Source organism: Dendroctonus ponderosae, unplaced genomic scaffold (assembly GCF_020466585.1).
Source record: "Dendroctonus ponderosae isolate FM_Combo_2020 unplaced genomic scaffold, Dpon_F_20191213v2 Dpon_F_20191213_8, whole genome shotgun sequence".
Classification (NCBI taxonomy): domain Eukaryota; kingdom Metazoa; phylum Arthropoda; class Insecta; order Coleoptera; family Curculionidae; genus Dendroctonus; species Dendroctonus ponderosae.
The window spans coordinates 10,160,050-10,175,162 of NW_026019016.1; the positions used below are offsets into that span (position 1 = coordinate 10,160,050).

The window sequence follows — 15,113 nt, forward strand, 5'->3', positions numbered from 1 at the left end:
CTGTTCAAAGTATTTTATCTCTTGAAACACCATGTTGTTATCAAAGAAACGGAATTATGCATGTACATATACAAAAAAATAGAGTAGGATTGGATGGATATATGTACATTTGGCGGGTTCTCACAAATTTAACAGCATGTTAGCGAAATTATAATTACATATATTTAGTTACGAAAGCGGCACATATCCGACGTTTAAGAAGCCACAAAAGTGTAGTGTATTAACACACAACTTATCCTATTCCAAGTTAATTATATAAAAGCATGCAAGCGAATAATCGATGTCAATTAGAAATATGTTAAATTAATTTGATGGTTGCACAGGTTTGGAAGTTCACACTAGATTAAAGTCCATTTATTGTAGACAACGTATTTAATTATAAGATATACCCGATGGCGATAAATGATTCATGTGACCATCTTTTCATGGTTTTAAATATTTCACCTAGCGCGGCTTATGTTGGAAAATTTTATGCCAACACAATTTTTTTTAATAAAAACTGTACAATTTAAAATTTTAAATAAAATCAATAATTCAGCTTAAATTGCAGCATTGAACATAACTGGACACGAAGCGTAACGTATTCTAAAGTTAAAGGAAAATTGGTTTTTATTCGTAATAGCAAGAACTAGACTCTGTCTGACTTCTGCTACTGCTCCTCATTGAAGGCCGTTGCAAGTTTGTTGAGTCATTGCCGTCCATTTCCGAAGACTCTTTGTTAACCACCTCCGGATTTTCATCAGCCCTAACATCAGCTAGTAACGAAACACTCTCAATATGGCTCATTTCCTGTTCTTCTACAGACTGTTCGGCTATGTGATCTTCTTCATAATACGGCGAGTTCAGTATGGTGTCAACACTGTTATCATCTCTGACTTCTGTTTCTTCAGAAGTAGATCCGTCTGATTTACTTTCCGCGTCCATCTTTGAAGAACATCCATCGTCGAATATTTCAGATAAATCGTCGTCTGAGCGCCCAATGAAAGTAGTTTCCCGTTGTGATGTTGAGGGAAACGAGTAATCTTCGATTTTTGTATTTGCCAATTCTAAAATCATTTGCTTTTCAGCTTCAGCTCTTTGTAGATCCTGTCCGAAGTGAATTATTACATCTTCGTCTATGGCATTAACTTGCTTTTTCAACGCGCATTTTATTCTGGGACGAAATGAAGTCGATTTGTTTATTTGGCCGAGATCATCAGCTAAAGATTGAGAATTTTTATATGTGTCATCACTGTCTTTGGTTTTATTGCTATAGTTTTCATCACTGGAAGTTTCGTAATCTTCACTATGGAAAACGAATCTTCTTTTCGTTCTTAGTTTGGAATCATTATCCCTTCTAGGGGGTGGTTTGTTATCAGCGGAATGCTTATATCTTTGTTCAAACTTTGGAGATGTTGCACCGCCTTTTTCAATTAACTTATCGTCGCTATTCGTTTTGCTAATTGTTATAACAGGAATAGTTTCAGACCAATTTGATGATAAAGAATCTTCTCTTTGCAACTGTCCACTTTCCTCATTTAGGGCAGTTTCATCAAGTTCAATAATAGTTTTTTTGGCCTTGTTAATCCGTCTCTTCCCTTTAGTTGGATGTTTTTGCTGTGGTTGTGGTTGCTGGTCCACTACCTGTTCAACGTCAAGAACTCCTAACTTTTTGGCTTCAAGAATTTTTTTCAAAAATGGGTTTTCAGCTTTTCTTGTTCCAACTTCTTTGTGTTTATGAGAAACTTTCTCCTTGCGATCTGTTTGTAATGTAGTTGCAATATTTGCGATTCTTACACTGTGATGTCGTTTGGTTTTGGGGACTGAACTTGCGCGAATTGCATCTTTTAAAGTTGTTGGATTTTCCATAGCCTCTGTTGGAAAAAGTGTAACTTATTTACATAGGAATTATTAAAAAGCTACATAGTTAAATGGTTGATGTTATTCGATTACCTTGCACATCTTTATGTAATTGTTTTTTCTCTGTATTTTCATCGGATTGAATAACTCGCTGCGTCACATTTTCGTCTTCAGTTTTGCCTTTGTCTTCTAAATGGGTTACGATTTTGATAAGAAAATATAAAAAAATTACTCATGGATTATGCACCTCGTTGGCTGTTTCGTCTGATGGACCATTTGCTAATGATTCCCTGTAAAGTGTGAATTTCAGGTCGGTCTGAATTCGTTTTGGATACAGCTTTGCCCACCACATCTTTTGAGTTGTCATAAGGTAGAGAATCATGCTGGTCAGTGTCTGTACCATCTTGCTCTTCATCTGATGACGATTTACCAAGAGCTTTTTTTATTAGTCTCGCGAAGAATACTACAAAACTAACATTTTAGGACATATTACGTATACTCGCACATGTGGACACCTTTTCCTCTATTTTCCACTTTTTCAATCTCCTCTTCCTCCTCCTCTTCTTCATAATCATCACGTTGACTAGGGACAATATCATCAGATTCTTGACGGGTATCATCGCAACTTTGAGTAGTAGGTAAATTGCCCAATATTTTTTTCCATTTTGAAAATGGAGTTTGATCTGCCGATTCTCCAGATCCACCTCTTCTTCTTCGATCGGCCAATTGGAACATTTTCCGTCTTTCCTCTGTACGCTCTCGTCTTAATTGAGTCTAAACAAAAAAGAGATTTGTGAATTTTGATTGTTAGCAACTTAGTAGCGGACCTTCAAATCATTGTTAGCTTCTCTCAGAGCACCCGTTAGAGACACTAAGTAGTAAATAATCAGCACGAGAAGTAATAAGAGCGGAATAACAATTCCGGGGGATGCGATGTAGTCCAAAGCCCTACAAGTAAACACGTACTATCTGAATGTTTTGAGTAATCTAATTTTACCTGTGCATTGATTCGGGAACATTGGCCCTGATAGTTTTGGTAAAAATATGGAATATTTTTTGGTAATCTGAAAAGGGACCACAATGCCATGAAGGTTCTATCCAGACGATGGCATATCCCACAGGCAAAACACAAAGAAACAACATCATTAGGAGTAATCCATAGTAAAAGTTATTAGATCTGGAAAATTATGTTGAGATTAATATGCTTAAAATTCTAAGCGAAGTGCTGTTACCTCGATGCTCTGAAAATTATTTCGTGTGGCACATTGCATGTGAGCACTGCCCAAGTTCGTAAATACATGAGAATGAAGAGTTTTATTACATTCAACACCACTAAGCCGGGAGAAAAAAACATTCCCATCCAAACCATGCCTTGATTATTAACTGAAAACGCATTTTTGAATATACCTGACAAGAATTACATTTGATAAATCATAGATTTAATTTTAAAACATTTTATATAATTTTCAAAACGCAAATTGAAACACCAATATTTATACGCAGAAAGAGCACGTTCTTTATCTTTGCTTTCATTTAACATGCGGTTTATTCATAGAGCCCATTGGAGCAGCATTAAGCTCAGTACAAATTTCATGCTCGTAAGGCAATCATATTTTTATAGTTATATGGACATATATTAAATATATTCCTACTCGTCTTGATAGCAACTGGAAGTGGAAAATACAGTAAATATTAAGTATGAGTTTGAATTTCATAAAAGATGGCTTAATAAGCATTTTGTGGATTTTTAGAAACAATTCCGAACACTTGTGCTTTTGCAACTGCAGATCCATTTGCAGCTCAAAAAAATCGAAGTTTGTGATACAACTAACAATTCGCTAGGCTTGTGCAAGTTAAGCTTAGTTAGAAACCTACAAAGCGGACCCCTTATAGAACCGTGGCAGTGCTTGCAGCTAACTGATTAAGACCGTAAATTATTTTTAAATTTATGCGATAGGCGGATGTAATACATTAAACTTATGTTCATTTACAATTTTCCGAGTTTTCAATGAATCATTTTCTAAACCTATATCTGTTATAACTCCGAATAACTCTGTTATAACGCTGGAAGAGTTACAATTCAATTCAGTGTAAAGGTTTTAAAAACATACGCACCTAAGTGTAGAATATTTTCAGCAACTTTAAAGTCGCCATATTGGGGAAAATTTTTCTCCAAATCCCAACACCAACATCGATTCATAAATCTGACAAAAATACCTCTAAAACAGAAACCAAAGCCGCATATGTCAAGTGGCGAATACAAGAGTAATTCGTAATATAATCCAAGTCCAGAAAACATGAAAAGATAAGTTGGTCTTTAAATTTTCGTACTAAGCGGGCACACTTTTTTAAACTGTTCTTAAACTGTTTGAGTGAAATTTAATAAAAAGCCAGCATTATAATGTAAATTGGGATAATAGTTTCTTTAGAAAGTTTTCTTAAACTTGCTGTCGAGTTCCGACTTTATTAGAACCAACTTCTAGACTTGCAATAAATCAGAAAGCAACTTATTTAACTGCAAGCGTCTCAACTTAATTATTTCGTATAATGGAAACGTGTATATTTTGTAATTGTATTACCTACCTGAAGAAGTCCATCATCAAAATGGAAAGTCCAGTTACAATGAGATCCATCAAAGTCAGCTTAATAAGCTCCTGTCCAAACATCGTTTCCCAGCATAAACTACGCAGTTTAGCATTTAAAGTATAATTTCGAATTTTTCTATTCTCAATTTCTCCATAACTGATAGACGTTATGGAAATGCTAGAAACTGTAGTACTCGACGTCATGCTTTCATTACTTTGGCAGTATCTTTGGCAATACGAATTGCTGCTCTCTTCTGAATTTGTATCGGTGGAAATTTCGGTGGAATAAGTTGCATTAGTAACGTCCAAAAAGCTCGATATAGTTGTACTAATCGTTTCGTACAAAGTGGACAGCTCCACGTCGAAACGTTCTTCTTCATGGGGATTTGTAACATTGAAGACAGGTCGCAAGGTGGTTTTAAAATAGTCAAAATAAGTTGAAGCTATAGTGGAACCCGGTTCAAACGTAAAATTTTGCAAATCCGAATTTGTGGCACTCAAATTTTGAAACTCCGAGGATTCCAAGCTGGAAGCATTCACAAAATCGAACGGGGATAAAATGAATGTGAGATAATCGACAAAAATATCTTTAAGATCGTTTACGGAGAGCTCAGGACTACTAATATCAGTAGTATTATTATCATTTGAAAGCAAAGTTGAGTTCTCAAAATATGTCGTAAAGGTGGTTGGACCAGTTGAAACTTCGACGCTTGAAGCAAATCCTTCATCAGGCAAAGGAAGCGAATTATTAGACGTCATTTCTCTTTCAATGAGATTAACAGCAACGTCGGTCCGATTATTTATAAAACTTTTTGCGATGTGATTGAGTGTTGGCAAAGCTAATGCTGAAAGAGTTGTGGCCCAACTTGAGACCAAATCAAAAGAGGTAACTGTTGGATCGGAAATAAAGTTCTTGGTACACACACATGGTGTGCCTGAACTGAAAAAATCCGAAGACTGGGTTACTTCCGAAGAAATTGGCATGGAATATAAAGTAAGGTTGGTTAGTTGGGTTTTGGACAAGTTGGTTTTGATTTCTTGAAGAAGAATTGTCTGGAAACGGACAGTTTCATTTTTGAGTTTGATTGTTAGAAGATGTTTCAAAACGGACTTACCATATCGCTGATTTTATCAAAAAGGGCAAATATGAGGGAATACAAGTTGAGTAGATTGAGTACCATTATTCTGGAAAAGATGGTTCGTGTAAATTTCTTATGATCGATTTTCTCGATCAAGGCAGTTGCAGTTGTTTTAGCTATTTGTTGTGTGGATGGATTTATACAAATCACCTTAACAAAACGCCCCTTTCCATGCTTCAATGTTTTGATTTAATATTTATATGTGATCAGGATCATGACTGCGATGTCTCGCATATAGTCTATAGCCCTCCACAAAATTCAAGTACAAAAGATTTTTGGTGACAGAACACTTTTTCACAAACCGTTGGCCCAAAATACCACCATTATCGTAAGACGTAAATTTGACAATTTGTTTTACAAATTATCGTCGATTAAGTTTTCCGAAATCACAACTACAACACCTTATCTTAAAGTAGGCCTGGGAACACTGTGTTGGGTTGCGCTATTGAGTTGTTGCCGCTCGCTGAGTTGAGAACTCAACGGTTCATGAGTTATAAGTGATTTATTAAAGCTTTACGCGAACCGAGACCAGAATTTTCACATCTAAAAGCAAGGTCATTAACATTTTTTCTGAGTAACGTTTTACTACTTTGTTCAAACACCTAAAAAAAGGCATCTAGATTTTCCCAGCAACAGWWYTSWKGYMAAAKMGTRTCKMYKAGTTTTTTTGCATAAAACATTCAGTTTGCCAGTATTTWACAGTAAAACGTTAKGAAAAACGCGGTTTTCCTGTTTAGAGAGAGTGTTGTTTAGAAATATTGACCTAAAAGTGAAGAAACCCCAKTTTCCAAAAGTTTTCCAAATAAATGATGGCTTTCSCTTTTTCAGTTCGGGGAAAWATTTTTGGAAAAAGACCCAGAAATAATTATTTGGKTTTTATGCCAAATTCGAAGCTGAAATGCGTTTTCTRAAGTTCCTTGCAAACTGATGAATGAGGCGAATTTTCCAGCAAAATTAATTTTGTAATTTTTGACTGAAAAGACCCCATTATTTCCAGATAAGAAGAAAATCATCAGAAAATAATGTTTTCTTGCGTTTTCGATTAAAAACTTTTAGTTTTGTGAACGGTTTTAGAGAAAATCTGACTGGTTCCTTGCAAACTGATGAATGAGGCAAATTTTTCAGCAAAATTAATTTTGTAATTTTTAACTGAAAGGACCTCATTATTGTCAGACAAGAAGAAAATCATCAGAAAATAATGTTTTTTTTGCGTTTTCCATTAAAAACTTTTAGTTTTGTGAACGATTTTAGAGAAAACCTGACTGGTTTTCGGGAAAAAACGGTAGGAACTTATTTTCATTTTTGTGCCGAATTCGACGCTGGAAAACATTTTTGTAAAATTTGTACGAAGCTATAAATTTATCATTTTTATCGTAATTTTTCGCGTAAACGACCTCCAGATCCTCAGTATTTTTAAGTGAAACTCTATAAAAGAGAGTGTTTTTGAGAGGAAAGTAAAGCAAAAAAAGGTTCAATCAAAACTAAAAAATCACATTTCAGTGTTCAGAGGTATGGAGGTGACGAGATTTCCTAATAATCTATTATAAACTTTCGTTTACTTTGTTCGTTTTTTGATAGAAAATTATTTGATTTTTGTTCCAAATTGGAAGCCGGAAAGGGATTTTCAAACTTTTTCAAAGCGACGAAGGATTCGAAATTGATTTCATAATTTTTCGCCGAAAACACCTTCAAATTTTCAGCATTTTTAAGTAAAACTTTAGAAAATTGAGCATTTAGAAGAAAGAGTGAGTAACTTGGCTAAAATTGAAAATTCTGAAATTTTGAAGAACTTTTAAAAATATTATTAATAGATGGCCCTTAAAATAAATCTGAAAAGAAGTAAAAAAGTCACCGACATTTTCTCAGCAACGGAACTGGGTTACAGCGCCGGTGCGTTGGGTTGGCGCACCAAGCCATTTGCGTAGCACTGCGCCAACTCCTAAAAATTTACTGAGTTACCCAGGCCTATCTTCAAGCATACAATTTGTTCAAGTGGCTCCTCTAATGGCTTTAGTCGATGGCTCACTCTTAAGAGTACGTATCCGAAATTTTCTACAAAATTCACTAACATTTTAGATACAACTTTGCACCTTTACCGAGCAACCTGGATTTGATTTATGGCAGAAACACAGATACCAATGACTAAGATTATTTTCATCAAAAGATAGTTTAATGCAATTGTTCCTCAATAGTGTAGTGTCAAATATTTTCCTCCACAAAGGTCCTACTCGTTCATGTACCCTTTTGAACGCGGTAAATGTCTGTTTTTGATTTGAATTTTGCATTAGAAATTGAAACAAGTTTTGTGGCAATACAGGAAATTTTTGTGAATCTTACCGCGCCAGTTGCAATCTCAACTGTTTCCTGGGGTGATACTGTTCTGCGAAGCCCAATACCTCGAATAGCATTGGAAATGACAGAGTAATTAGAGTCATAACGACTGTAATTTCGTTCTTTCGCCAGACAGTGCTATCAGCATCCGGTTCCGTGGATCTTTTCACCACTACAATGACGGCAAAAGCGGAACAAGAAAGCAGTCCCGCAACCAAACTATTCACGAGCACCCGAAAGCAGATAACTTTCCAGCTGAAACGAAAAGTGCAGAATTAATGAGTTTCCAACATTTCCGTCAACAATCAATAAAAGTTGATTTCAAGTAATTTCGCAAATTTCAATATTAATAATATTTCGGTTAATTGTGAAGTTTACAGGCTCAGTTTTGCACATGTTAAGCTTTTTCGTTTGGCGTATTGCACCGTTGAGTTTGCTATTTGCTATTAAATTGGTGCTCATACTTTCTTGACTCCCTCTTTTTTTCTGCTTCCTCTAATAGGGCCTCCTTGAATCCCATCACAATCGAAGCGACTCTGTTATGTGCCGTTTCGGCATTTCCAATCATGTAATCCCAAGCCGTGAACAGTTTCCAGGAGAAAATACATTCGTCGTCTTTTTCTGATAACTTGGACATTCTGGAATTTTCCGCCATTCTGAAAATAGAGTGGAATTGTTGACGTTTAATTGAACAAACAGATTATAATCTTGAATCTTAATTATTCCGTTCAAATAATTACTTTCTCAATATCGCAAAGAAACTGTAGGCATAAACTACCAATCCTGTAACAAAGTAGGCAAATGGTAATCGATATCCACGTCCATGGCTTATTTTGCCATCAGAAGTAGTCAGTACGGTAGAATCGTTATAATCTCGATTGGTGTACCACCCATAAAATAACGGAGAATATTTAAACACCCCTTCAAAGTCCCATAGAGTTAAGAAATTAGTCGAGTTGTACTTTTCTTCGGGTAGGACAAATTTTCGATCTTTTTCCGCTTCAGTATCGGCAGTAATGATCTGAAATACATAATATTGCTTATGAAAGTACGTTTTTATGCGTTTAACGCCAAAAATTACATGCAATAAAACTCATTATGTTCTTAAGGATTTACTTACTGAGTGCGGATTACATATATACATTTTTTTAAATAAATATATAAAATAAAAGACACGACGAGTCTTGTCGATATCTTCTAACGTCATTATATCGCATTGTTGTTAAATTCGCATTCGAACTATTAAATAAACATACAATTGACACTTGCAAGTTATGCATTATTTCAGTTCATTTTCGTTAAACACTGCTGAACTATGAACAGAAAATGATACATATTTTTCTGCTGTTGTGGAATTGCGTTACAATTATTCAATGTTTTCTGTACCCTGTTATCGACCCAGTTAAGTTATACAATTACACCGCTCCGGAAGACCAAGTGACCTTTTATTTATACTCTTAGTAAGTAATTTCTATATAAGTTGAAATAAAATTAGTTGATTAAATTTGCGGGGTTACAACTTCAATAGGTCCGGGGCATTACTCGAAAAGATATAATCTAAATCCGCCTATTCATGCTTTTAATGGGAAAATGCACAGGAAATTGAATTTTCGATGTAACGCAAATTGAATTTGTCTATTTGCTATTACGAGAAAGACACCGTATTCCATTTTGTGTCTGAATCAAGGAATTGGCACGATATTCTCTCATTTCCAGTGACGATCTTTCAAATCCTGACCAGATTTTCGTCGACAATCCATCCTCTATTAGCGATTCGAGGTTTGATCCAGATTTGGAAACCAAAGTAATTATTCATGGTTGGTCTCACAATCGAAACGTTCCTTGGCTGGTCGAAATGCGTGAAGGTATTTGTACTATTTTTAACACCCACCCTAGTTGTTTTTTGAAGTCCCACGCTTTCACTTAGCGGTAATAAGTGCTTAACGGGAGTTACTTGTGTCTTTCCGCGGGCAGAAAAATGCCAATTGACCCAATTTCAAGATGAACAAGAATAGGTTTTAGAGCGTAATTAAAAGACTTTGGCTAAGTAAAATGTTTTTGTCGGGCAGTCTTAGCTTTATTGAAGTATTTTTCTAAACATCAAGCATTGGTTTATTCCCAATTTAATTCGCGTTTATTCACTTTTTTACCTTAAAATAACTAGGCATAAAGGGAATTTATTTCTAACTTTGAATGATGAGGCGATGGTTTTCCTGCTGAATATCACAGTCTAATTTTGAACCCTCTTTGTAAAAGCAGCTACCCTTTGTTAACCCTAAAAGCAGATTTTATTCCTACGAAATATAATTTCGAAATAGTAATGAAATATTTGTGAGATTTGGTCGTATTTGATTACAAAATCTATTCATTGAGGCGTCAATGCTCTGGACATTAGGCTTCAAATATTTCTGCATAATATAATATAATATAATAATATACAAAATAATACTTAACGCAATAGTTGCGCTAAATTATAAAAATAAACTTTTAATAACATTTTTAATTAATGGATCAGTTATGATTTAATAGTTTTTTGTTACAATACGTATTTTAACAATATTTTTCTGTGCGCTCGCTTCTGAATGTTTAGTTTTCTAACTAACCAGATATCGAGGAAATCGTAATTAAATATAGCAAAACGCACCCAAAAAATATCTAAATTGTAAGGAAAACCGGACATATAATTCATGTTTGTAATATTATTTTACTATGAATTTTGCTGCTAATTTATACACGCTACATGCTAGGAATGTACTTGAAGCTGCATGATTTAGAAAAGTCAAAGTTTTATTATTCCTCTTCGTTTCGTCTTATTAATAATTACTCCCTTCAATATTAGATTAATTGTTCATTTGTTCTGCTTGATCTTATTGTCTAAATCATTTTATGGCTCAAAAATTCGCGTGATGAATTATTTTTAGTTTGAATGTTGTTGTAGTTGATGAATAATCTACATATTTACTTATTTTAGAGTTATATCTTATATAGTACTTAGCATCTAAGCAAAATAATATTTAATATTGCTTGGAATTTATTAGCAGCAATCGAAAATATAAAGTGTTTGCAAACCATGGTCAAGTATAATTTTATTAATTAAAACTTGGGTTTTTAAAAACACTTTTATTTCAAAATTAGTACAATTTTTTAATATGGATTTTAAATGTGAGCGAACATAACCGTAGACTATCTTTAGACTGAATTCTCGTTTCTGCTGTGCTTTGTTTTATATAAAAATTATGCTGATCATAGCAGAAACGATATTGCGTCTTATTTTAAATGTTTAATCGGCGTAAGTGGTCATATAATTGTATACAGAATGCGCAGACAATAAAATATCAAGCGGCAAAAATAGCAATCGAATTCTAGAGATTATTTCCTGTGAAATCTGTAAAACGTTCCAAAATTTCTAAAGGTCTAATTTATTCTAAACGTTTCTAAAACGTTCCTAAAGGTGGAAAAAAATCTCCTTAAGGGAGAAAGAGGTTCTCTTGGTATTTTCGACTTTTTGGTATTTATAATATTAAAATCGAAAACTTTAAAGTGAGAATGGTTTTAGAGTTAAAAAATACTTTTCGAAATCAATTCGTAATGCGATTATTTATGAGATAATTGCAAAGTGACAAAACATTTTGTGATTTATATACATTTGTACCTTTCAATTAGTTGTTTCTGCATGTTCAAGTATTCCTATTAATCTACAATACTGAAAGTGTGTGATTTTGGTAAAAAAAATACCAAAGCCGAATGCAACATTGGATGAGATGGTTTAAGTCAAATCAACACCAATTCATTTGTAGATTTTGCGGTCTAATTTCATGCAAACATTCAAGCATGAAAACCTCTGCATAAAAATAAGTCAAAGTTTGCTATAAAACCCTGGTAACTTTAAAACGTTCTAACATCTTGAGTGGGTAACTTAGGCAAAGTTTGTTCTGGTTTGGTATAAAATCTGCTTTTTAATGCAAATTTTCACTTCCTCCAGTGACTCCAGTCCTCTTTAGACGGACATTTCATATGGTCGTGTACAATATTTTTGTGAATATTTTGTTCGTGGTACGACTAGCAAATACAATAAATTTGTTGATTAAATAAATAGCATGTTTTAAATATATGAATACACCTTTCTGGCTACATTTTAAGACTCTTTACGTATCGGATTTTTTTAAATCAATTTTCTCTTTCTGTTTGTTTCGATTGGAACTTGACTTTGGGGCTACATATTTTGCAAAGTTTGTTTTTCCACATTAATTATTAGAAGGTTGCATTGTGTTGCAGCAATGGCAAATAGGGAACAATGGAACATAATAGTCGTGGATTGGGCACCCTTATCACACGTCATTTACATAGAAGCTCGAGTACATACGACCGTTGTTTCTAAGCAGGTGGCCCACATGATTTTAACGCTCAAACGGTAAGAACAATTAACAACGCATTAACAAGGCTCTACTTAATAATTATTTCCGCTTTCGTTCATAACTCAAGTATGATACGAGTGCTATTTAAAGACGACTATGAAGAAAGTAACTTTGTGTAACATTTTACTTTTGTACGTAACAGTTTTCTACAATCGTTATAAATGCATAAAATGAAGCACTTTAAACTCGCAATACTTAGAATGTATTATGGAATAATCGCAACTCTGATAAGTTTTTTTGCGAATTTTGACATAGGTTTGCTGGTCTACATTTGGCCGATGTACATTTGATAGGTCACAGTATGGGAGCGCAGATCTCAGCTTATGCAGGATTAAAAGTACATGAAATTACTTTAGAAAAAATTGGTAGGTGAGTATATCCAGGATGTCTGCTCACTGGTTTTGACTGCTCTATTTTTAATTTTATCAAGCCATTATTTACGTGTGCTTGGGTGTTTAAAAATGCATCGTGTTTTTATTGGAGTCTAAGTTAATTGTTCGGTTGCTTGCTTGAATTAATCTTAGCTCTGTTGATATCATTGTCGTTATCAATACCCTTCTATGGAAAGGTTTCTGAATATCAAAATGTGCTTAATAAGAGCAGAGCCCATATGGATCCGTTTTCCCTATATTAATGTTTACACACAACTAACTAACAGTGGCTTTTAAGTAATTTAACTCGACCGCAACGCTCCTCTAGATTATGTTCAAAAGTTCAAAGTTTGTTGCATATTCGCTACTTTCCACTCTGTATGTTTTACCAGTATATGGCAATTTAAATCTTGAAATAATTAAAATATGATTTACACCCTTTTCTTCAACTAACGTCTCTGAATTATTCGGCTCTCTAACGATTTTCTGGGCCTGTTTGCTTTATTTTTCCAACTCGGGTTCATAACATATTGATTACAAGCTCTTCAGGATTACAGGACTAGATCCTGCAGGGCCACTTTACGAATGGCCACATATGGAATCTTTAGACGAAGTTTTGGATGCATCTGATGCGGAATTTGTCGACGTTATTCACACGAATGGCGGACGTATCGGGATGATAACCCCTGCGGGACACTTGGACTATTATCCAAACGGAGGAGAACGTCAACCAGGCTGCGAACTTTGTGAGTTTTAAACGAGACAATTTACCCTGCGAAATCAAGATTGAGACAGAGCCAATTCTTTATTTGCATTGAGCATATAAAGTTTTCCAGAAATTTCGAACAAACTCTTTCCAGACAAAGCTTTCATACTGCAGCAGGTCTTAGTCAGTAATGTTCCTAGTTTAGCAGATTAGTGGATATGCGAATAAAGTCAATTAGCTGGATTATATCTAAGCGATCTCTATGAATGGGTAAAATGTGCGGCCGGAATCCCTAACGAACTCGGGGCTTCAGTTTTCCCGAGAGAACGCTCGTTTATAGTTTGGCTTTGGGAAAAATTGCTGATAGGCACTGGCTAGCTTAATAGATGATAATAATCATTTATTTTTGGAGCTCTTAATGTGATGAAGTATTTCGTCTGTTCGATTCGAGAAAAATTGCAGTTATGATCATTTGGTAAATGAACATGGGATTTTCATGTTCAGAGCTGATATAGCAGACTTTTAGATCATTTGAAAGCAAAGATGCGAAGTAGAAGCAAGCGAAACATTAGGAAAAAGTATTAGTACACAGCGAGATTTACTATTCAATTAGTACGGGTGCTCTTTATGTTTCGTTGTTTTAGTATTAAAATTGCCCATAAGTGTGATTCATAGTTTGGATAATTAAAGTATTTCAACTTGTAGTTTAATTGCCAAAACGTCGATTGGCCAAAAAAATTTATATTTTTGCATTTTCTCCAAGAACTAATTCATCTATTGATGACAACTTTTAGGGGGTTGCAGTCACCTACGTTCGGTCGAATACTGGACTGCATCAGTAAAAAATCCCTGGATATTCCAAGCGTATTTATACAGGGATTGGGTTGAATACTGGCATGGTCTTGGTGAAAATATTGTCGCATATCCTATGGGAATACTGGCAAATAAATCATTCCCTTCCGGAACATATTATGTAGAGGTACATAGTGAATTCAAAATGTATCTGAATACTGTTACTACGATTCATGATAGTTTTTCGTAAGGTTAGATGGCTGGATTTTGACATATTAAATGTGTATGAAAGTAAATCCTATTTTGAAAACCTATTTATTATTTTCCGTGTGCTTCAATTTCATCAACTTGAAATCAGTGATTGATTTGATTGTTTATTTACACAACACATTTTAACAGTTCTTTAAAGGAAGAAACGACTCAGTGGTTCGCTTCAATTACTAATCAATAGATTTCATAATTGTCCATACATCGCCAAAGTCAGCTAATTGATTGTCGCCTCTGGGTCCCTTCTTTTTAATAATGTAGTCAATGAAATGCTTGAAAAATAGTTTCGGATGGGATGACTAATAAACCGAGGCCCTACTTGTTGATTGACGTTGGCAATATTGGGGACATTTATTTTTAGAACCTAATAGCCCAAATTATTGGATATCGGCAGTTTCATTAATAAAGGAACAGTAATTCACAAGAAATTGTGTTTGTTATTTTCCCTTATTTTCCGTCCTATTTACAACATGCGTATACAGGGTGATTCAAAATTGGCGTCATTCCTCTCGAGGTGTTGTCTGGCGCTGTTATAGGAGTATACATATATACAGAAAAAATAGTAAAAGTAATTAATTGTTATTAAAAACTGAGAAATTTACAAAAAACTATATCAGAAATACGGCAGCAATGTTTTTCAAGGTAATCTGCCTAATTAACATTGCGCA

General features: G+C 34.5%; 2 protein-coding genes and 1 long non-coding RNA gene across 5 annotated transcripts in view; 2 read left to right on the top strand and 1 right to left on the bottom strand.

Moving 5' to 3' along the window:
• Nucleotides 1-469: 469 nt before the first annotated feature.
• LOC109546361 (transmembrane channel-like protein) overlaps nucleotides 470-15,113 on the bottom strand; it is a 26,736-nt gene continuing 12,092 nt past the window's right edge. The window contains exons 6-18 of the mRNA XM_048669408.1: nucleotides 8,635-8,915; nucleotides 8,368-8,550; nucleotides 7,901-8,149; nucleotides 5,540-5,609; nucleotides 4,423-5,477; nucleotides 3,955-4,058; nucleotides 3,072-3,222; nucleotides 2,837-3,016; nucleotides 2,667-2,787; nucleotides 2,355-2,613; nucleotides 2,087-2,302; nucleotides 1,933-2,028; nucleotides 470-1,853 (exon numbers count right to left, since the gene is read on the bottom strand). Of these exons, the coding sequence (XP_048525365.1) occupies nucleotides 610-1,853; nucleotides 1,933-2,028; nucleotides 2,087-2,302; nucleotides 2,355-2,613; nucleotides 2,667-2,787; nucleotides 2,837-3,016; nucleotides 3,072-3,222; nucleotides 3,955-4,058; nucleotides 4,423-5,477; nucleotides 5,540-5,609; nucleotides 7,901-8,149; nucleotides 8,368-8,550; nucleotides 8,635-8,915 (4,209 nt within the window). The 3' untranslated portion in view covers nucleotides 470-609. The remainder of the gene's footprint in view (nucleotides 1,854-1,932; nucleotides 2,029-2,086; nucleotides 2,303-2,354; nucleotides 2,614-2,666; nucleotides 2,788-2,836; nucleotides 3,017-3,071; nucleotides 3,223-3,954; nucleotides 4,059-4,422; nucleotides 5,478-5,539; nucleotides 5,610-7,900; nucleotides 8,150-8,367; nucleotides 8,551-8,634; nucleotides 8,916-15,113) is intronic.
• LOC125505492 lies at nucleotides 7,541-8,357 on the top strand. Its single transcript, XR_007282215.1, has 2 exons — nucleotides 7,541-7,597; nucleotides 8,027-8,357. It is a non-coding gene; the product is annotated as an uncharacterized LOC125505492 (long non-coding RNA).
• On the top strand, nucleotides 9,162-14,474 carry LOC109546382 (pancreatic lipase-related protein 2). Of its 3 annotated transcripts, none has more exons than XM_048669407.1 (6): nucleotides 9,163-9,354; nucleotides 9,611-9,759; nucleotides 12,170-12,305; nucleotides 12,565-12,674; nucleotides 13,238-13,426; nucleotides 14,181-14,474. In XM_048669407.1, exons 1-6 carry the CDS (start codon nucleotides 9,221-9,223, stop codon nucleotides 14,426-14,428), a joined length of 966 nt encoding a protein of 321 aa, XP_048525364.1. In that variant the 5' UTR covers nucleotides 9,163-9,220; the 3' UTR covers nucleotides 14,429-14,474. The 3 variants fall into 3 exon arrangements, with proteins under 3 accessions (XP_019772891.2, XP_048525364.1, XP_048525363.1); XM_048669406.1 differs by having other exon boundaries at nucleotides 9,167-9,354; nucleotides 12,565-12,678; nucleotides 13,230-13,426; XM_019917332.2 differs by lacking the exon at nucleotides 12,565-12,674 and having other exon boundaries at nucleotides 9,162-9,354; nucleotides 13,230-13,426.